The sequence below is a fragment of the Chiloscyllium plagiosum genome, chromosome 20 (assembly GCF_004010195.1).
Source record: "Chiloscyllium plagiosum isolate BGI_BamShark_2017 chromosome 20, ASM401019v2, whole genome shotgun sequence".
Classification (NCBI taxonomy): Eukaryota; Metazoa; Chordata; class Chondrichthyes; order Orectolobiformes; family Hemiscylliidae; genus Chiloscyllium; species Chiloscyllium plagiosum.
The window spans coordinates 3,887,857-3,910,926 of record NC_057729.1 but is presented as its reverse complement, the minus strand read 5'-3'; the positions used below and the strand labels follow the sequence as shown (position 1 = coordinate 3,910,926).

The 23,070-nt window shown below is 39.7% G+C and overlaps 1 protein-coding gene across 3 annotated transcripts in view; it reads right to left on the bottom strand.

Annotated features, from left to right (window-relative positions):
* The window catches only part of gnas (GNAS complex locus), a 318,791-nt gene that overhangs the window by 2,817 nt on the left and 292,904 nt on the right, over positions 1-23,070 (bottom strand). For all 3 annotated transcript variants that reach the window (XM_043710125.1, XM_043710126.1, XM_043710127.1), the window contains exons 7-11: positions 19,020-19,093; positions 9,892-9,950; positions 6,701-6,821; positions 4,285-4,415; positions 1,618-1,685 (exon numbers count right to left, since the gene is read on the bottom strand). In XM_043710125.1, the coding sequence (XP_043566060.1) occupies positions 1,618-1,685; positions 4,285-4,415; positions 6,701-6,821; positions 9,892-9,950; positions 19,020-19,093 (453 nt within the window). The remainder of the gene's footprint in view (positions 1-1,617; positions 1,686-4,284; positions 4,416-6,700; positions 6,822-9,891; positions 9,951-19,019; positions 19,094-23,070) is intronic.

Sequence of the window (23,070 nt, the reverse complement as noted above, 5' to 3'; positions counted from 1 at the left end):
GGGATCCATAAAGAATATGACTGGGAAATGGTAGAATTTTGCATTGGGTCTTTACTCTGGACACCATAAATATCTCAAAGATAACAGAACAGCAAGGTGCTATGAGGAGGAAAGATCTTGGATCAGTCCCTATCACAAGGAATGAAATATTTGATAAACTAATGGAATATAAGGCAGACAAGTCCAGGACCCAATGATGTGATCCCAAGAATTTAAAGGAGATGGCTGCACATATTGTAGAGGTGAAAATGTGTTGCTGGAAAAGCGCAGCAGGTCAGGCAGCGTCCAAGGAGCAGGAGAATCGACGTTTCGGGCATTAGCCCTTCTTCAGGAATGTTCTCTTCAGGATAGAGAGGTTCAGTGAGTGGAGAAAACTTTGCAGATGTAGCTTCATGTCGGAAAGTCTGAAGCCATGTAACGTAGAATTTTGGTCCCAGTATGTGTGGGATTGAATCAAAATAGAGGAATTGGTTGAATGAATCTGATTATCAAGAATGACTAAACATACTAGGCCTTTATTTATTATAGCTGAGAAGAATAAAGGATGATCCAGTCAAAACGTACAAGATTCTGCAGGGATTTGACAAGATGGATGTTGAGAAGATATTTCCACTGGTGTGGGACAGAGTTACAGATTAAGACGACATTCATTTGGAAGCGATTCAGAAGGAACTTCGTTTCCAAGAGGAAAGTGAATGACTGGAATTGTCTGCACCAGAGAGATGTGGAGACTAGATCATCATAAGTACTTAAAGAGGAGGTAGGTAGCTTTTTGAAATATTAGGAAGTTGAGGGCTATGAGAAGTTGGCACAAGGGATGAGCCTGGGATAGATCTGCCACAATCTGATTGAATGGCAGGCTTGAGGGGCCAAATGGCTTACTCCTGCTCCTATTTCTTATATTGTTAGATCCATAGGAATGCAAATTAGGGAGAAATAGCATAGCTATAGAAAATTGCCAAGATAAAGAAAATGGTATCCATAGTGGCATGTGACATGAGGTCACAAATCTTAAAACGGATCATAAAAATATACTGCAGATTTGACTAACACTCTATCAGGCACCTTAAATATCCAATCCCTCCACAAAAAAACATGCAATGTGCACTGCAAGAACGTGCCACGGATCGTCAATATTTTCTGATCCCAAGACATCTGAAAACTGGAACAAGGGCAACAAACCTATGTGACAACCACCAGAACCATTCTGGTTTCTCCCTACCCCACAAGTCAAACATCCTAATTCCCTGTGTTCATCTAGTTCTGACATATTCAGCATCCAGATTTTAATTTGCTGTGCTACTGGTACTTGGGCCTTCAGCTACCTAGGCTTACACTCTGGAAACTCTTCTTTTAGCATTTCCAATTCAGTGCTTCTCCCTTAAGATCCACTTTAAATGTGACCAAGCTTTTGGCCACCTGTCTTAATGTCACCTTAGAGATTTCAGTATTTAACTTAGATTTTATAATGCTCCTGGGCCATTTTGTTTCATTAAAACTGCAATAGAAATTCCTGTTGCAATCGGGGATGGTCATAAATGCTGGCCTTACTAGACAGACCTCACTCCATGAATTAACTTTTTAAGGCTTTTAAAAAAAACTTGCAGGTATACTTACCAGGAACTCATCTCTGATGAAGTACTTGGCTCTCGTGACCCTTGGATCTTCATCAGGCTCTGGTGATGCTTTAACAAATTAGATAAAAACAAATTATGCTAACATAAACAATTTACACTTCAGAATCAACTACATTTGATTGCGTTATTGTTTCAAGATAAAAATTATATCTCTCTGCAAAAAAAAGTACAGAGGAACCTCGATTATCCAAATATCAATTATCCGAAGGGATCTCAAGGTCGCAGTAGAAACATTAAGTCAAAGAGCTGTTTCAACCCTGATCGCATCTTTTTTTTTTAAAAACAGGTACAATGATTAAAAATGAACTTAGCTCACTGAAATGCTGCCAAGAACAGTCCTGGCACCGTCCTGCCCTCTCTCTCTTCCCTCACACTTTCCCTGGAGTTCTACACAAGGGTGAACGCTAAACCCACCCTTCCCCAGATAATCTCTCCAACATTGTCCTGTACAGGGCAAAGGGACCCTGTCAAAATGTTGAAGTAAAAAGTTGTGTGCGTGCATGCGTGATTTAGAGACTTACCCCACAAAGGCAGCAGCAGTCTTACTCTCGGTATCTGGTGTTGGGGGGGAAAAAGAGTGTGTGTGTGCAGGGTTGGGGACGAGGATGGGGTTGAGGCTCACATGCGGCGTTTTGCTGCTGCCTATGTCTCCTGAACGGGGAGCAGACTTCACAGAAAACCCAGCCCCAGAGGAAATCAATTGGCCGAATAATCAATTATTAAAACGAAATAGCGCCCGCACATCTCGTTCGGATAATTGAGGTTCCTCTGTATTTGTGGAATTTAGGAGGAATCCCAGTATGATCTAAAAGTCTGGCATCGCCCACACAGACCACAGAACTTGGTACTTCCAAAAACTTTGAATGACCCCAAACAGAACTCCCCACTGGTACTATTAACATTTACCTACATACCAATGGCATTGAAACTGCACATTTAATGGAAACTTAGCTTTTAAGAACCTGATTTTCAACGTAGCAGCACAGACCTTAAAGCCATTTTTTGTATGTAAGGTAGTTCTCAGGAAGAGGTTCATTCATCTCCATTTAAAATAAATGTTTCAATAAAAAAAGATGGAGAGAGCTCCTTGATTGATAAGAGGGCCATAAAAGCTGTGCTCCACATAGCCACAAGAGTGAAAACTGCTAATTGTGACAATGTAATTATTGACTCTGCCATTAAACATAACTAACTATATTGAAATGGAGATTGAAATTGGGATTTAATTGTTGTGTTACATTCAGTTACAACCTAGTCTCCTAATTCGGCTTCACCTGGTCCGTGAAACATAATTGGAGAGAATCAGTAGAACTAAATGTTTCAGTTGACAATAAATCATTTGTTAGATTATACCCAAGATGCAGTATAAAAGAGGTTAAGATCTGTAGGAGTTAGCTGCTTCCACCAGATACAAAAAATATAAAATCCCAAGGTGACATGTATACATCTTCTGGAAAGGCAAAGATATAGCTCAGTTCAGTATGCTGACTTGTTCAGTAAAACTTTACTTGATTCAATTCTGCTATAATCTTTTGATGAGGACATGCTTCATGGAGACACATTTGCAAAATGATCAGTGGGATAAGTTATTCCATTCATATATGCCAGGATTGCTTATGATCATGGCCTATTTGATGATGTTTGCCAGAAGGTTTGGGATATTTAAGAAATGAGCTACAGGATTAACATCATAAACTAGTGTCAATTCAACAGTGGAAATTAAAGTTAGAGAGAAGGATAATGGTTCAAAATTATGCATTACAAACTATTGCTCCAAGTCAAAATTATCCCCAATATGATTGAACTAGTTTGATATTGTGGAGATAGTGTGAATATTTATACTGTGTACCCTTTTCTTAATATTCAGAAATAAAACTATTTATATTCCAGTAAAAATTAAGTATACTGCACGATAATGCAACATTGTTTCCTAATGGACGACAACATATAACACAAGAATCATATCACAGTAGCTTTCAATTTAATAGGTACAAAACAAATCACTCAATGTTCCTTAGGAATTGTTCATTTAGAACATTAAGTTTTGGACAAGATGTGATTCAATTCTGCAAACTGCCTGGTAAGATGCAACTTTTTGTCAGTAGCCTACTCTCTGTACTAATTTTATAGGAAGATATATTGGATCCCCTGTCCACATATAGCTTTTGCATGAAAAAAATCCATTAAAGGATTATTATTCTGCTTGATTTTAGAATAAGGTTGTTTTCACTTGAAAGCTTCCAACAGTTTGAAATAGTAAATGACTATAAGGCACATTTCATTGAATTCAAAGGTGAGCTCATCAAAATTTATTTCTGCCTACATGCTTCAATAAATGAACAGAACAGGACAGGAAAAAGGGAACAGAGAGAAGAGAAAAAGGAACTTAGATTTGTCCACATCTTGCCTTTTCTTTGGCGGGGGGGGGGGGGGGGAAGAAGAGTTTTCCACACCACATTATTACACCATCCACCTGAAGTTACAGGGTAGGTAAAAAGGCCTTTGTAGTTCTTCTTTGTGCCGGGAAGCTCCTAACTTCTGCTTAGAATGAATCTCACCAACTATAGAAAATGATATGCCTGTTAACCACTAATGGAGGAGGAATGGCAAACCAACATCTCTCATTATAAAATAAAAACATGCTCACCATCATCAGGTGTAGTGTAACGAGCAAACTCGGGAAAGTAGTCCTCTATTTTAGATTTTCCTGCCAATACCTTCTCTGCCAGTAAATCCTGCTTATTTAGGAAAAGGATTACAGAAATGGTCCGCAGCCACCTAGATTGAGAAACAATGATCATTCAGTAATCAATATTCCACATACACAGAACAATTTCTTACATCTATACTAGATTTGGCTTATCTACAAGTTAGTTTCCTCGAGTTACTGCAGCATCAGCTTTTCTCCCACTTATAATTCACTCAGCTCAGGAGAGTTTCATTTTCAATATCAATTTTATGAAAACCTTATGCATTAAGTCCCCTCCCTCACTTCACTTGTACACTTAATATATTTGGCTCCTCTCAAAGATGCACTCCATTTAAACATTCCTAAATTTTATGCTTTGGAGGTGCCGGTGTTGGGACTGGGAGTGCTCCAAAAGCTTCCAAACAAAGCTGTTGGACGATAACCAGGTGTTGTGAGATTTTTAAATTTAATGCTGTTTTAGTTTAGTCTAAGTCAATCAAGCTAACTGGCTCTTAAGCGAAGAATAAAGTCCATAAATCATGCCCAAAAAAGTGGGATTTTGTCAGAGGTAATGCCTGTATCTGTCAAAAAATGTGGGGTGTGAAGTCCTGTTTCAGACAAGACTTAGGGTCTGAATTTTCAGCTGCCATTTGAGCACTGGCAAATGAAGGTTCCCATAACAACTTCTCTCGAAGAGACTAAATAAAGAGCGGTAATATACTATGAAGAAAACAGACCCCAATATGTAAATTGTGCATCTCCACTTCAGCACTCTTAACAGAAAAGGTAAAAGTATTGGCTCAATGGGGAAGCAATTTACTTGACTTAAATTTCATATTGAAATTAGTTTTCAGTGCAGAAACCTGAAATTATGGCAAGACCATTCCAAAGTGAAATCAGGACGCACTTTCCAGAAACACAGAAATTACAAATTATATTTCCTCATTTCTCCCCTCCAAATCAACCTGGCCAAATGCAAATTTTAAGCTATAACACCTTCATCATAAAATCAGCGGAATGAGAATCTTAATACACCAGGTTCATAATCATTTAAAGATGGTAAATCAACTTGCACAGTTTACCTTGCTTAATTCCATGGCACAACAGAGGGGAGGAAAAGAATGGACTTTTGCACAGACACTCAATGAACAAGGGAGAGTCAGTGGTGAGAGGGGCTTTGAAGTCAGGATGGGGTGTGAAAGAGTGAAGCAGGAAGGGCCTAATGTCTTGGGTATGGATGAGAAAACCAGTTAAGACCAAGAAAGTGATGGGCCTCAAGAGCAATGTCAGCACTCTGCAGATTTGTATTTGCAGATGTCAAATCCATCGAATTCAGCACCGCCTTCCTAACCTGCAATCTTCTTCCTGACCTCTCCGCCCCCACCCCAGTCTGACCTATCACCCTCACCTTGACCTCTTTCCACCTATCACATTTCCGACGCCCCTCCCCCAAGTCCCTCCTCCCTACCTTTTATCTTAGCCTGCTGGACACACTTTCCTCATTCCTGAAGAAGGGCTTATGCCCGAAACGTCGATTCTCCTGTTCCCTGGATGCTGCCTGACCTGCTGCGCTTTTCCAGCAACACATTTTCAGATTTGTATTCATTCAAGGGTGCTGGCTGGCAGAGTCCTTAAAGGGCCCGAGTTCAGCTACAGCATTTCAATTACCAACAGTGAGTGTAATCTCAGACAAAGTCCTTAACAATGCACAGAGGTGAACATCAGTTCATCCATGTCACAGAGTACAACACTTGTCACCAAATGACCATTCAATAAAGAGTAAATGGGAAAAGCACAAAATTGTTTCTTTCACAAAGGACTAGCCTGACTCCTCCGTAACCAACAATGTGTGCGAACCATGCAATATGTCACTGCATTCAGCTTTCTGATCTCATCAAATAAAAATGGTGAATACAATACAATGATACCAATGTAATATGAAATATGTACATGTGAACCTTAGTTTTGCAAAACACTTAATTATGCACTCAAGTCTTATGTCAATGACAATGTAGCTGGGCGAAAGATACGAGGCTGTGACTCAAAGATTCTCCATATGAGGAGTGTCTTTGATAGGTTGCCTGTAGATACAATATTATTGCCTGATGGCATCAATGGAAAGTTTCTCCACACGCACACTTCTAACACTTGGAATCTTAATTGCATGGGAAATGGCAAACAAAAAAATGGAAGTGGCACAGAGTTCTAGTTATGATGCCTGGAATGACATCAGGAATCACACACTTGACAAAATTCCAGCCTACGAGATATGTTGAAGGAACAAAGATAGGTAAATACAGTTGATACACATCAATGATCTAAATGCAATGATTAACTCCAGTTCCTGAAGTTGTGACAGCGGTTTTAAATTTACCTGTTGTTCCAGATGCTTTTGAACAAATTGAGCGCTTCTTGGAGACGATTGGTTTGATTGTCCTCTCGTATAACCATGTTGTAACTACTGCTTGCCACCACAAATATAATAGCAGTGACATCTGAGGAATAAATATGGGATGAGGGGTAAATTGATTAGAAACATCTAAAGAAATCAAGTCTCTATTACATAACTTGTGATATCACATTTATTCAATTCAATATTAGACAAGAATGAGATTGTTTGGTAACAGATGTGTGCGCTCAGAAGGATGAAATAAATACCATGTTGTGTGTTATAGAAATCCAAACTAAAGCTAAGAAAACAGATGGAAATGTTCTAAGAGTAAGACAGAGGGATCTTGAATAAGCGTGGCAGAAATGTGGGAGCTCTGAGAAGACATCAGAAGAATATTGAGACGGGGACAAGTTGTTGACTAAGAAGTATGGTTATCATTCATTGCATGTTTCAAGTTTTCTAAATGCCTGAATCTTATGTATTTATACCATAAACCTAATCAGAATACTGCATGAAGCAGCAAAATGGCTACCAACATTTTTTCTATCTGTAAATATTTCAAATCAACTTCATTATTTGAGGCAACTAGAAAAGTGTATCATGATCTTTGTGTGACATGGACTATACAGTCCAAGCACTGGAATACAGATTTAATTTTAACAGATTAAATGTTAAAATTAGTTCTGCAAATGTACAAATTAAAAGTAAGTGAGAAATAAGAAAAAATACAATATCTAACCTAAAAAACAAATCAATTGGGTGTAATTAAGGGAACAGAATTGTGACTTGGACCTTGCAAAACCAAGACAATGAGGAGAATTAATAAAACACCAAACTGAGAAAGAAATACACACCAGTGAACAAAAGTACTGCGAGAGCTTTCATGTATTGATCAAGACCCCACATAGTTATGAATGCATTTTTAATTATCAAAAATTATTTTCCATTTCAAATATGCCAACCACATTACTGAGTAAAGTGCGTATAAAATGATTTCACATGCAAAGGGAATATCAGAGAAAGCTCATAACCTGAAGAGCTACATGCAAAGGGTGGAGAGAAATTCAGGTAAACAAATTATCTGGAGGTACAGATTCAGTAAGCCGAGGGGGAAGCCAACTAATGAGACAATCAAGTTAGTGAATGGTGAATTTAAAACAGACTTTTGGTGAATTTAAAACAGCATCTTGAGCAATTGAAATAATCTGTGGTGAAATAAAACACATTATAGAAGTTCAATAAATGTATGGATGTTACAATATATGAAGTAATATAGGATCAGCTTGTCTTTATAGAACACCTTCAAAGCTGGTTCAAAGCAGTTTCCTTCCCTTACGGACATTGGGGATCTAGAACTTTTTTTACCAACAAATGACAGTGGTTTCAAGGTCATCATTAGACTCTCAATTCCAGAGTTTCAACAAATTTAAATCAAAACCACGTTTGATTCAAACTTAGGTTCCCAAAACATTACCTGGCTCTGTGGATAAACAGTCTAATGATAATACCATTAGGCACTGCCTCTCCTTGAAATGTCCCAACGTCATCATATACGAAGAAAGAAATAGGTAATGAACCTTACTGAGGCAGTTTTAGGCAAGGTGACTAAGCTTTCTTAAAAAGGCGAGGCTTTTGAAAACACGGTTAAGGTTGAATACTCTGAGGAAATTGCACAGAACAAGATCAATTCAGTTGAAGGTTCTGTTACACATCAAAGATCGAAGAGGGTGCACAGAATGCCAGAACCCTAGTCCTAAAGAGACAAGAAATCAGGGGGCTGCAGAAGTATATATAAACCTACAATAAAGATTAGAATTATTAATGTGACATACTCAGGACAGAGATTTAATGTCCATCATTGAAGGTGAAGTTTGAGTGGGATAGAATTGGAATTTTGGTTGAATTGGAGTAGGATAGGAAGCTAGCATAGATCGTGCTGTAGCCATTAAGTACAGAGGTGGCAAAGGAGTGGACGAGGCTTTAGTGGTTGTATTTAAAGACAGGGGTTAACGGATAATATTAAGGTAGAAACAAATAGTCTAGTCTGTGGACAGTGTGTAGCAAGGGAAGCCTGATTCCATAATGACCAAAAAAACAAATTTGCAAGTTTCTAAACCTGCTGTGTCCCATGTGTGATGAGGGAACCACACCAGCTTGATTAAAGTGAACTTAAAAAGAGGGATTCACCAGTGACAAAAGTGATGTTTTTAGTAAATGCTCAAAATGAGAATACTTGTGTCTCGCATTTAACTGGAGAAAATTGTGGTACATCCACTCTTGACAACACGAAAGTTGCCATGGGAGACTCGAGCTAACACTGACACGTTATTGGTTATGGGATTAAATCGAGGGAAACAAAATAGGCCTGAGTTTAATATAATTTACAGTATAGTAGCTACACGAGTCCTTTGTGCACAGTACATTGTACATCTTTACAATGGGAGACATAGTTGATGCTTACAATCTTCTCCTGTTCAGGTGATTCACTCAGGAACCTCAATTATCTGAATACCAATTATCCAAAAATTGGATTATCCGAAGGAGATCTCCAGGTCCCGACAGAAACATCACATCAAGACGTGTACCCAACACCGATCGTGTCTTTTGTTTACAGTGAATAAACAGCCACCGTCTCCAAATGACTGACCTCCCTCCCTCATCCCACACTTTCCCTGGAGATCTACACAGGGGTGTAGCTCCTGGGGAAAACTGCAGAGGCACAAACATTGGGGATCTTCCCATCTTTTGGGATCTGCTAAATTCTTTAATATACAAATAAGTACACAGTTTTGCAGACTCTAGGCATTTTATTCTGGTTACAACCATCCATTATTCTAGAGCTGGAAACAGATATACTTCTGAGAGCTTCACCTTTCCAGGTCGAAGATTTGAGAAATTACTCAAACAGCATGAATCAAGTCTACAAGAGTCTCTTATGTCTAAACAGATGAAGCAATATGTTGGACAAAAGCCTGGTGAAACCCAAGCTATGTAAGCCAGCCGATGTGAAATGAGCTACACAAAGTTTGGGAATGATGCATTCCTCCCTGAATTGTTATCGCCAGCCTGATCTCCAAACCATCAAATATACACTGGCGAGGAATCTTCCCATGTGAATAATACTCTCCTTACCAGAAATAGACCCTGTAAGATACTTCACTTCCAGCTCTTACCATTGAAACACTGAATCCATTTCCTGCGCTCATCTCGTTGCCCTCCGACATCAAACATGCTGCAAAAGCAAAGTTTTTAACCCATTTTAAAATCAACTCAGACAAGGTTAAGTAGCAGACAAGATTAATTTCTTTAAACTGAAGACAATTCACAATTACAAATAAGTTCAACCAATGCTAAAGAGCAGGAAAACAAGATAAATGAACTTGTCAAATTTTGTCCAATCAAGCCAGCTGGTGTAATATTTTCATGGTCCATGTTAGAAACATTTCAGTGTTCTGCTGTCACTTTTCAGTTTGGAGTGCTTAGTCTTTTTTGGTACAAGTTAGTCACCGATCTCCTTAACAACTCTAGCAGACATTGGAACTAAACTGCATGCATTACATTGATCAACTGAACAGCATTCACAGGCCACAGAGTTCTAATTTTCACAAAACAGGGACTAAAACTTTACAGTATATTATCTGGCAGAATGTATCTGTCATATAAAGTAGAAAACTGCCTACATATTTCAACTCTCAGTCATCAGTAAAGTGACAGAATGAGCCCATCAATAGCGCTATCAAGCAGTACTCACTTTAACAATAATCTGTTCACTGACATCACAGCCACAAATTCCTGACCTCACTGCAGTCTTCATTCAAAAACGGACAGAAGAGTTGAATTCCAGAGGAGAGGTGAGATGAGGAGAGAGTGACTGACCTTAACATCAAGGTTGCATTTGACAGAATGTGGAATCAAGGGAGCCTGAGTAAAACTGCTTAATCAACGACCTTCCCTCTGTCAGAAGTAGGAATTTTCACTGGGGCTGATTGCACAATGTTCAGCATCATTAGCACTGACTCAGATACTGAAGCAGTCCATGTCCAACTGCAGCAGGACCTCAACAGTATCCAAGCTTGGACTGAAAAGTGGCAAGTAACATGCATTTTATGCGAATGCCAGGCAGTGACTATCTCCATCAAGAGAGAATCTAAACATTGTCCCTTAACATTCAAAAGTGCTACCATCACCGAATCTCCTGCTCTTAACATCCTTGGGTTAGCACTGACCAGAAAGTGAATGGGACTTGCTGTACAAATACAGTGCCTCCAAGAGGCTAAGAACCCATGTCAGGAGTGTGATGGAATATTTCTGACTTGACTAGATAAGGGCAGATGCAACAACACAATAAGTTTAACGCCACTTGTGACAAAGCAGCCCGATTGGCAACACATCCACAAACATTCACTCCCCCCACCACTAACACATTGTAGAAGCGATCTGTACCCACTACAAGATACACTGCAGAAATTCACCAAGGCTTCGGAGACAGCATCTTCATTGTTATCCATCAGAAGGACAAGGGCAGCAGATGCAGAGGAACATCACCACCTGCAAGTTCCTCTCCAAGCCATTCACTATTCTGAATTGGAAGTATACTGCTGTTCCTTCACTTAAAATTCTGGACTTCTTTCCCCAGCAGAGTTGTGGGTCTACCCACAGCACATGGACTGCTCGAGGCTGCAGCTCAACACCACATTCTCAAGGACAACTCAGGACAAGTGATAAATTCAGTGACGCCCACAGCCAATGAATGAATAAAGAAAGAAACTAATGTACTGCAAATTACGCAGCCACTTTACAAATGTGAACATAATACGACATGACATGCCAATAAGCTTGAAACCTGAACTTGTGTTTCTTTCACACAAACCGCTGAAGCTGGCAATCTCAAAAAGAGGTTGATTTTTTTTGTTTACTGAGGGTAGAGGGAACCAAGGCTGGTGAACTGAGTAAAGATACTGATCAGCCATGATTTAATTCAACTTCAGAAAAATTGCAAGAGATTACTCTGTTTCTAAATAACTACCAACTGTTTGACTATGGATTTGTCAAGAAACAAATAACTGCTGTGATATAGAGACACTTACTGTAGGTCCAATAGTAGCTTCAGACCTCAGAACCCATACAGTATTTTTTAAGACCATTGGAATGAGGTAGCAATTGCTTGATTCAATGAAACCTGATCACATCATTAGACATATTCAAGACTGAATGAGACAACTTCTTTCCAGATCAAGAAGCTAAGAACTATAGCGAATAGGCAGGATTGTGCCACAACCAGATCAGACATGATCACAATAAATAGTGAAGTAGGCTTAATGGGTGAAAGAGCTCTTTGCCGTTCCTACTTGTGCCAAATTAACCAAAATTGGTCAAGCTGTTCAGAAAAAGCAGTCAATCTTCATCAAGCCATTCTGAAACAACCCTACAATTTCAAAGCCTCTGACTATCAACCAAGGTTTGCCTCATTACTCATTTCAGAAAGTCAATGCAGTTGCTGATTATGCTATAGAAAGGCTTCTCCACACCAAATCTGCATTTGCCTTTTTCCAAACTGAAAGTGCCCTCATTTTACTGCCATGATTTAATCTGAATATTGCAGTGCTAAAAAATTATTCTCCCACTGCCTTTGATGAGTGGTAACCTACAGTTTCCAAACCCTGACAAATTGATAGCTAAAACCCGAACAAAGATACTTCTTGGGCACTTTGTTCCTATATTTTCTGGCTTATCCTTTTGCACATTTATTACAAAGTTTTTTGGTCATTTTTCTTCACCAGTGGATAAACCTCATCCATTTGGTAGAAAACTTCAACACGCATGGTAATAACTTGAGAGAGCCTCTATGATAAACACTAGTCTATTATTCATCACTGCACCATAAAGTTCTCTTCAATTAGCCTCCAGTTTTGTGATCAATGAAAATGATGGGTTTATATGAAGAATAAAATCACTTCAATGCTAAAGAAAATAATGCATAAAGGATGACTGCACTGGGAGTCAGCAAAGGAACTGATGTATTTATGAACACTATCATAGGAATATACAAAATCTTTGGATGGAACAAGACTAGCTGGTCCACCCAGCCTATTACAAAGTCCCAAGGTGCTTCATATGAGCATTTTAAAACAAAGTGTAACCCTGAGCCACATAAGCAGATATCAGGTCAGATGACTAAAAGCTTAGTCAAGGAGATAGCTTTAAGGGATTTCTTAAAAGCGAGGTAGAGGGGTACAGGGAGAATATTTGAGAGCTTGTGGCCTAGACAACTGAAGGCATAACTACCAACTGTGTGGCCATTAAAACTGGTGATGCATAAAGACAAAAATTAGAGAGGCACATATCTTAGAGGTTTGTGGGGCTGATGGGGATAAGGAAACGAGGCAATGGAAAAATCTGAAAACAAGGGTGCAACTTTTAAGCTCAAAATCTTATATGAATTAGCTTGATTGTAGGTTAATGAGCCCAAGTGTGATAGGACAGAGGGTTTTTCTGCAAGTTGAGACATGAGCGGAGCACCTTCTCACTGTATCCTTTAATTCTTCTTTTGCTCAAAAAAATTTGAGCTTTAAAAAAAGTTTACTGAATTAGCATCAACTACTTTACTGGGCAGGGAATTCCATAGATTCACAACACTCTGGACGAAGAACCCTCTGTTCTCCCTAATTTTGAGGCTATGCCCTCTTGTCCTAGTTTCACCTACCAGTGGAAACATCCTCTCTACTTTTATCTTAACTATTCCCTTCATAATTTTATATATTTCTTATGGATACCCCCGTCTTCCTCTTAATTCCAATGAATATAATCCCAGTCTACTCAGTCTCTCCTCATAAGCCAACCTCCTCAACTCCGGAATTAACCTACTGAACCTCCTCTGCACCCCCTCTAGTGCCAGTACATCCTTTCCCAAGTAAAGAGACCAAATCTGCACATAGTACTCCAGGTGTGGCCTCACCAGCATCCTGTACAGCTGCAGTATAACCTCGTTTTTAAACTCAAGCCCTTTTGCAATGAAGGCCAAAGTTCCATCTGCTGTCCTAATTACTTGTTGTATGTGCAGACAAACCCTCCGAGATTCATGCACAAGTACACCCAGGTCCCTCTGCATTGCAACATGCTACAACTTTTTACCATTCAAGTAATAATCCTTTTTATTGTTACTCCTACCAAAATGGATGGTTTCACATTCATTTACATTGTATTCCATCTGCCAGACCGATGCCCACTCACAAAAGTATCTATGCTCCTCTGCAAAGTTTCACAGTGCTCTGCACACTTTGCTCCACTGCTCATCTTGGTGTCATCTGCAAACTTTGACACACTACACGTGGTCCCCATCTCCATATCACTTCCATAAATTGTGAATAATTGCAGTCCCAACACTGATCCCTGAGGCACATCACTTGGCACTGATTGCCAAATAGAAAAGCACTCATTTATCCTCACTCTTTGCTACCTGTCAGTCAACCAATCCTCGATCCTTGCTAATACTTTACCCATAACACCATGCATCTTTATCTTATGCAGCAGCCTCTTGTCCGGCACCTTGTTGAAGGACTTTTGGAAATCTAGGTACACCACATCTACTGGATCCCCGTTGTCAATTTTTCTCCTAATGTCTTCATAGAATTCCAGACAATTAGTTAAGCACGTCCTGCCCTTCATGAACCCATGGTGCTTCTGCCCAATGGGACAATTTCTTCCTTGATAATAGACTCAAGAATCTTCCCCACTACAGAAGTTTAGCTAACTGGTCTATGATTCCCCCATCTTTTGTCTACCTCCCTTTTTAAAACAGTAGCATCACATTTGCTGTTTTCCAATCTGCTGGAACTGCCCCAGAGTCCAGCAAGTTTTGGAAAATTACCACAAGGGCACTTGCTATTTCTCTGCCATTTCTGTTAGTACCTTGGGATGCATGGGGCCAGGAGACTGGTCTATCCTGAGCTTTATTAGCTTACCTGTTCTGTAACAATGATTGTTTTGAGATCCTCACCTACCTTCGTCTCTTTGTCAATTACTGGCATGTTATTAGTGTCCTCCACTGTGAAGACCGACACAAAATTCAATGCCTCGGCCATTTCATCACACCCCACAACTAAATGCCACTTCTCATCCTCTAAAGGACCAACGTTTACTTTAGCCACTCTTTTTCATTTTATATACTTCGAGGAACTTTTGCTATCTGTCTTTATATCCTGTGCTAGTTTTTCCCTCAAAGTCTCTCACTTTTTTTTATAGCTCTTTTTGTGGCTTTTTATTGACTTTTAAAGTTTTCCCAATCTTCTAGTTTCCCACTGATCTTGGCCACTTTGTATGCGTTCTCTTTCAATTTGATCGCCTCCCTTATCTCTTCAGGCATCCATGGCAGATTACCCCTTTTCTTACAATCCTTCCTTTTCACTGGAATATACTTTTGCTAAGCACTTTGAAAAACTGCTTTGAAAGTCCTACATTACTCATCAACTGTCCCGCCATAAAACCTCTGTTTCCAGTCTACTTTAGCCAAGTCCTCCCCCATCCTATTGTAGTAAGAACTGGACCCTGGTATTGGATTTTATCTTCACACTCTCCATCTGTATTCTAAATTCAACCATACTGTGATCGCCCCTTCCAAGAGGACCCCTGACAATGAGGTCATCAATTATTCCTGTCTATTATGCTCTTGGGGCAACACAGTGGCTCAGCGATTTGCACTGCTGCCTCACTGCGCCAGATATCCGGGTTCGATTCCCACCTCGCCTGTCTGTGTGGAGTTTGCACATTCTGTCCGTGTCTGCGTAGGTTTCCTCCCACAGTCCAAAGATGTGCAGGTCAGGTACATTGGCCATGCTAAATTGCCCATACTATTAGGTGCATTAGTCAAAGGGAAATGGTTCTGGGTGGGTTACTCTTTGGAGGGTCAGTGTGGATTTGTTGCGGCAAATGGCCTATTTCCACACTGTAGGGAATCTAATCTAATCAATTACATAGGACCAGATTGAGGATAGCTTGCTCCCTCGTCAGTTCCATTAAATATTATTCAAGAAAACTATTGCTGATACACTCAATGACCTCCTCCTCAAGGCTACCTTGACTGAGTAGGTTCGACCAACTGACGTGTAGATTAAAATCCCCCATGATAACTAATACCTGTAACAATGGTGTGGCAGTTATGTATTGGTTTACTGCCCGCTCCAATGTGATGTTATTATTGGTGGCCTATAGACTATGCCCATCAGTGACTTTTTCTTCTTAGAATTTCTAATTGCTAAATGGATTCTATCTTATTCTCCATAGAACCTATATCATCTCTCAGCACCACCCTGATGCCCTTGAATATCAAAGCTACATCACCTCCTTTACCTTCCTGTCTGTACTTCCGAATAGTCTGATACCCCAGTTGTGAGTATCCTGTAACCATGTCTCCATAATGGCTACTAAATCATATTCATTTGCAATGAATGAGGACATTAACTCATTAACTTTGTTATGAATGCTATGAGCATTCAGGTAAAGTGTCCTTATGCTAGTTTTCACACCCTCGTGATTTCCAACATCTGAGTTATCCTTCCTTTTTACTTCTTTCTTAGTCTGCATTACACTTACATCTCCTGCAGACATGCTAACCTACTGCTTACCTTTTCATTTACCATCATATCTTCCGTCATTTTCACTTTCCCTTCCCACCGACTCATTAGTTTAAAGTTCTAGTGACCACCTTATTTATCCTTTTCACTGAAACGCTGGTTTCAGGTCAGTTCAGATGGAGACTGTCCCATCGGTACAGATCCCACCTGTTCCAAAACTGATGCCAGTGCCCTGTAAAATGACTTCCCAGAGATGGCTGGAATAGTTGAATCTAAAGCTAACAAAGGCATGCACAAGTATGTCAGAATTTAAGATGAAATGTAGAAACATTAGGCAATAATGCCTAAAGTGGAAATATGTGGATTTAATAATGGAGATTGGAAGCTCATCTTAGGATCAAATATCACAGCAAGGTTGTAAACAGGCTCAATTTCACTGTTGGCAGTGATCGGTCAAGAGATTGCTTATTTCCTCAGCACCATTTAATTTACAGGGGAAAGCAATAAACTAGATTGCCAATTTGTGAAGAGGTAAGGTGCTGGATCAATGTGGAAAATTTCCCTCATCTCTGTTAGTGTATGCCCGAAATGTCGAATCTCTTGCTCCTCGGATGCTGCCGGTCTTACTATGCTTTTCCAGCACCACACTTTTTGATTCTGACTCTCCAGCATCTGCAGACCTCACTTTCGCCTAGTTGGCAAACCAATTAGGAAAGTGGTCCATAAGATATGATGTTTTAGGAGCAGAAGTAGGCCATTCTACCCACTGAATTGGCTTTGCTATTCAATAAGATTAGAGCTATTCAGATAATCTATATGGACTTCAGTTACATTTTCGACAAGGTTCCTCAAGGTAGGCTGGTTAGTAAGGTTAGACTGCATGGAATACAGGGAGAACTGGCCATTTGGAAACAGAACTGGCTCAAAGGTAGAAGACAGAGTGTGGTGGTGGAGGGCTGCTTTTCAAACTGGTGGCCTAGGACCAGTGCTGTGCCCACTGCTTTTCATCATTTATATAAATGATTTGGATGTGAACATAGGAGGTATAGTGAGTAAGTTTGCAGATGACAGCAAACTGGAGGCATAGTGGACAGCGAAGGAGGTGACCTTGGAGTACAACGGGATCTCGATCAGATGGGCCAATGGGCTTAGAAATGGCAGATGGAGTTCATTTCAGATAAATGTGAAGTGCTGCATTTTAGAAAGTCAAATTGGGGAGGACGTATACATTTAATGGTAAGGTCCTGGGGATTGTTGCTGAACAAAAACAGACCTTGAAGTGCAGGTTCATAGTTCCTTGAAAGTGGAGTCACAAGTAGATAGGACAGAGAAAGACGACGTTTGGTATGCTTTCTTTTATTGGTCAGAGCATCGATTAGAGGAGTTGGAAGGTCATGTTGCAGCTATACAGGACATTGGTTAGGCCACTTTTGGAATATTGTGTGCAATTCTGGTCTCCCTCCTAGCAGAACAATGTTGTGAAACTTGAAAGGGTTCAGAAAAGATTTATGAATGTTGCCTGGGGTTGAAGTTTGAGCTAAAGGGGAGAAACTGAATGGGCTGGAGCGGTTTTCCCTGGAGCGGAGGTTGACGGGTGACTGGAGAGAGGTCTATAAAATCATGAGGGGCATGGATAGGATAAATAGACAAGACCTTTTCCCTGTGGTGGGGGACTCCAGAACGAGCGAGTATAGGTTTAGGGTGAGGTGGGAAAAATTTAAAAAGAGACCTCAGGGGCAACCTTTTCATGCAGAAAATGGTGCATCTATGAAAGGAGATGCCAGAGGAAGTAGAGGAGGTTGGTACAATAACAATATTTAAAAGTCATCTGGATAGGTATATGAATAGTAGAAGTGTTTAGAGGGATTTGGGCCAAGGATATCTGGTTGGCATGGATGAGTTGGACTGAAGGGTCTGTTTCCATGCTGTACATCTCTCTGACTCTAACCCTCAACTCCATTTTCCTGCCTTATTTCCGTAAGGCGAAAGTGAGGACTGCAGATACTGGAGATTAGAGTCGAGAGTGTGGTGCTGGGAAAACACAGCAGGTCAGGCAGCATCTGAGGAGGAGAGTCGACGTTTCGGGCAAAAGCCTAATCATAAAAGTCTCTCCATCTCAGCCTTAAATATACTTAACAACCCGGCTTTGACAGCCCTCTGTGGTTCAATAGATTGACTACCGTCAAAATAAAATGTTGAGGAACCGAAGCTTTCATTAGTTGAACGAATAAGGGGCTGTTTAAATGGGTGCAACCGATAAACTTTGATATAAGTTGTATGGAAAGCATTTAATATTAGTTCTTGCAGCAACCACATCAAATTTTAGATGGGGGTGTCAGGTGACATTGTTTCAATTATATGAAATGAGTTTATGATTACAAGGGAGAACAATGGGATTAATAATCAGCTAAAATTCACCATTTGCTATACTGCGACTAATTCTCACTGAACTCTCACTTGACTTGTACTGCTACACTTGTATCATACTTTTGTTCCCTTCCTAACAAGTAGTCTGCTTCTAGACATGCCAACAACTCTTGGGCAAAACGCGACTACAAAAAGCTTCAGGATGACCTGCTAAGTTTCCTTTCCTGTGTCAACTCCCCATGATGTGAAAATACAATGCTCTTCAGCGGTACCTTTAAACTCTATTCACATATCAAAACAAAAAGTCACTTTCGTACATATCATTACAATGCACAGAAACAAACTACCAAGTAAGGAATACTCACTGAAAGTTTACTTTTTCAACTTGAAACCTCGTCTCAAAAATTCCCGATGTCAAAACTCTGCATCGCAGTAGATCCTTTGAAAGGAAAAGAGAATGCATAATCAGGTTGTACATTACAGAACCTTGGAAAGGACAATTAATAATGCTTGGAGTCTTGATGCACCATCAGCATGTCAACTAACTTAGTAACAATTTTAAAAAAATATCCAGGTATGATTGTGTTTAAGTGGTCACTCTTTCTCACTGAGACACCTAGTCAAACATAATTACAGATCTCACTGAAAGATCTGATCTAATGGCTCAGACATTACAACGGAATAAGTAACAAAAAACTAAGAGTGAACTGGTGGTGAGACAGCAAGCTATAATAAAGTTTGATATTAAGGCAAAACTAAATAAAACAAGGATTTTTAAAAAGAACTTCTATTTTGATGCATACTTGAAAGGATAGATTGGAGAACTGTTCAAGCAATTCATCTCTCCTTCTCACTGGCCCATAAAGCATCTTTGCACCCTGCTTTTATTTGCTAAAAGTGCTTACTATTCCAGAATCATTCAGAACAGAGTAACAACTGCAAATCATCCTTTACAAACCTGTCTCCCATCCATCTCCAACTCCACCATAAGCATGAGAAGTTCATGATTTTATTCTATCACAATGATCAAGATCATCTTATCTGAGATTTTGGAGAAGATTTGTAGCTCAGGTTGCGAGTTTGCTCGCTGAGCTGGTAGATTTGTTCTCCCACATTTCGCCACATAATCAGAAAGCATTGGTGTTCTGTCCCGCTTGCTATTTATCTGTCTCGGTTTGTGGTGGTGGGTGATATCATTTTCCGTTCTGTTTCTGAGAGGTTGGTAAATGTGGTCGAATTATCAATCTCTCAGAAACAGAACGGTAAATTGTATCACCCATTTCTTTTCTAGGATACATGCCTGCTGCTCCTTTGATCCTATTCCACAGAACTCTTGATCACTTACCTTCCAATTTTCAATCTCTATATTAACTGGCATGGTCCCTTCCTTTCAGGCACTGTTTCTTTCCTATAAATTTGCTTTCACCTCTTAGCACAAAATAAAATAGAAAAGAAACAGTTTATCTAAATGGTTAGAGATTGAAGAATTGAGGGTGCAAAGTGATCTTGGTGCCTGCATACATGAATCACACAAGACTGGGTTGTAGGTACAGCAAGTAATTAGAAAAGCTACTAGAATGTTTTCATTGCATGGGGCACTGATTACAAATGTCGGCAGGGTATGTTTTAATTATTCAGGGGACTGCTGAAACATCCAGAATCCTGTTTATACTAATTGGGTTCCTTATTTAAGGAAGGGTGTAAGTCAATTGGAAGTAGTCAAAGGAGGTTTGTCAGATAAATAATTGGAATAGCCAGGTTATCCCACAAAGAATGATTGGTCAGACTAAGCTTGTACAGGTGCACAATCCTTTATCCGAAATGCTCAGGACCAGCTGGTTTTTGGAATGCAGAAGTTTTCGAATTTCAGAATAAGTGACAGTTTGATGGTGAAATTTAACGAAGTCTTACCAAAGGAACAGACTCACTCAGTAAAATGGGCCTCGAGAGAGAGAATTGAGGCCTGCCAGTGCTGGGCTACGCCCCACATATTGCATCTGAGTGACATGCATTGAATGGGTGTCAGCTAGTGTTAACTGTTTGCACACCAAACAACCTTGTTAACGAGAAAAACACTTCACAAAAAATAACCTTCGGACTTTGGAGCTTTTCGGATTTTGGATAAAGGACTGTCTACCTGTATTTACTTGAGTTTAGAAGAGCCAGAGATGACTTGATTGAAACATATAAACACATCAAAGTGGAAAATTGACTTTCTTCTTCTCATAATTTGTATGAATATTCTGAGGCAAGTGACTCACGTTTTGAATGCTCAACGCCCTTTCAGCATATACAAGGAACAAGGTCACACCAGGCAGGTATAGCCTTAATTTGCCTGAATGAGTACCATTTCAACACTGAAAGCTCAAAATTAGTGAACTTGCTTGGCCATCCAACAGCTTAAATGTCAATTTCATCCAGCACAGCATACTATCTCTATAGTGTACATGTATGTAGGCAACTTGCCAGGGTTTATTTTTCAGTATTTCCAAAACAGGCAACCTCTACCAACCAGGAGAAGTGCAGCAGGTACATTCAGACAGATCCATCGCAAAGTCACAAAACATCCTGACAAGGAAATATACCACCAATCTTTCTTCATTACTGGGTCAAATTTCTGGAACTGCCTATTTAACAACATACAGTAAGGCTGTAATTCAAGGCAACAGCTCACCCCCACATTCTCAAAGGTAATTAGAAATGAACAATCAATACTGGCTTTGCCAGTGATGACCACATTGGTTGAATGAATAAAACACTGAAAAAGGTATACTGCATGTTCATTTGGATATTCCTAGTGATGAGGACTTGGAACATTAGGGCTTATTTCATTGGTACTGTGAAGGCTGAAGAGTAGACCCACTCGATCATAAAGATTAATCATAAGCTGATTAGTAATACTGGTAGTGGAATTCTGTTTCTAAGTGACTGATAGGATTTTAAATGAGACTGACTACATATTTCACATAGGACACTTAAACTCCACTCATAAGACAATAATACTTCACTCCCATTGGCTTATGATTTGAATGCTGGCCATTGAGATGAAAAGACAGCATAATCTACCATATAACTTGTACAATGAATGCTTGCCTTTATAATTTTATTGGTGTGTCAATAGTGTAAGGGTTCCTAAATAGATGAAATTTAGAGGTTGTAAGTTGGGAGACCATTATGGCAGCTAGGGAGCCACTGGCTACACTAACTGAATTACAACTCTCCAGCATGCTGTGGGGCAGGATTCTAGCTGGTCTGATGTTTGATCCAGTAACAATTATCATGCAATTCTCATGAACAATGTGCTGGACAAGGGGATGACTGTGTTTCTATTACATAGCTCTATTCTACACAACAGTTTGAATTGTCTGTTGCATGGGGTTACGTGATTGAATTTATTGAGCACTAGGATGTTTAAAACAGAGCAAATGTACAGCTCTATAGAAAATCTATCTGTGCAATGTGTCAACATTCAAAAGTTACTGTCTGACTGAAAGAGAAATGATTCAAAGACTGTTGCATCAAGCTAGTCTTGGTAACACACCTCTACCCACAAGCTTTGATAATTTTGGGGTTAACTTAAAAGTACTAAAAAAAAAAAGGTCAAAATGGGAAGCAGTGGCTTCTTTGTTCAATTTAAAAAGCCATGGAATTATAGACAATATCAGAGAATTTTGATGTTCTTTGTTTGGAACTTCTTTGTTTTAAATAAAGACACTGCTGCCTCACAGTGCCAGAGACCCGGGTTCAATTCCCACCTCAGGCGACTGACTGTGTGGAGTTTGCACATTCTCCCAGTGTCTGCGTGGGTTTCCTCCGGGTGCTCCGGTTTCCTCCCACAGTCCAAAGATGTGCAGGTCAGGTGAATTGGCCATGCTAAATTGCCCATAGTGTTAGGTAAAAGGGGTAAATGTAGGGGTATGGGTGGGTTGTGCTTCTGGGTCGGTGTGGACTTGTTGGGCCGAAGGGCCTGTTTCCACACTGTAAGTAATCTAATCTAATCTAATCAATATGCTGGAAATACTCAGCAAGTCTGGCAAATCTGTGGAAATAGAAAACAAAGGAGCTAACTCTTCAGGTTGATGAACTTACATTAGTACTTGGAAAAAGTCAGAAATGTAATAGTATTTCAGCAGTGAAAAAAGGAGGGCTGCAAAGCAATACAAAGAGAGAAAGCCAAAGATCTAGTAAAGAAAAAAAGTAAAGAAACACAAAGGAATAGCTACAAAAGGTATGAATGAAAGGATCATGAACAGTTGCCATATGAAAGCAAAGGGGGAGAAAAAGAGAATCAAGGAGGGAAAAAAAAACAGGAACAAGAAAGGAAATAAAATTTAAGGCGGAGGTTACAAATTTATGGCTTTATACACTGAACTCTTTAGTTGCTTAATCTCACCTGTCCTCCACTCTCAGACATTT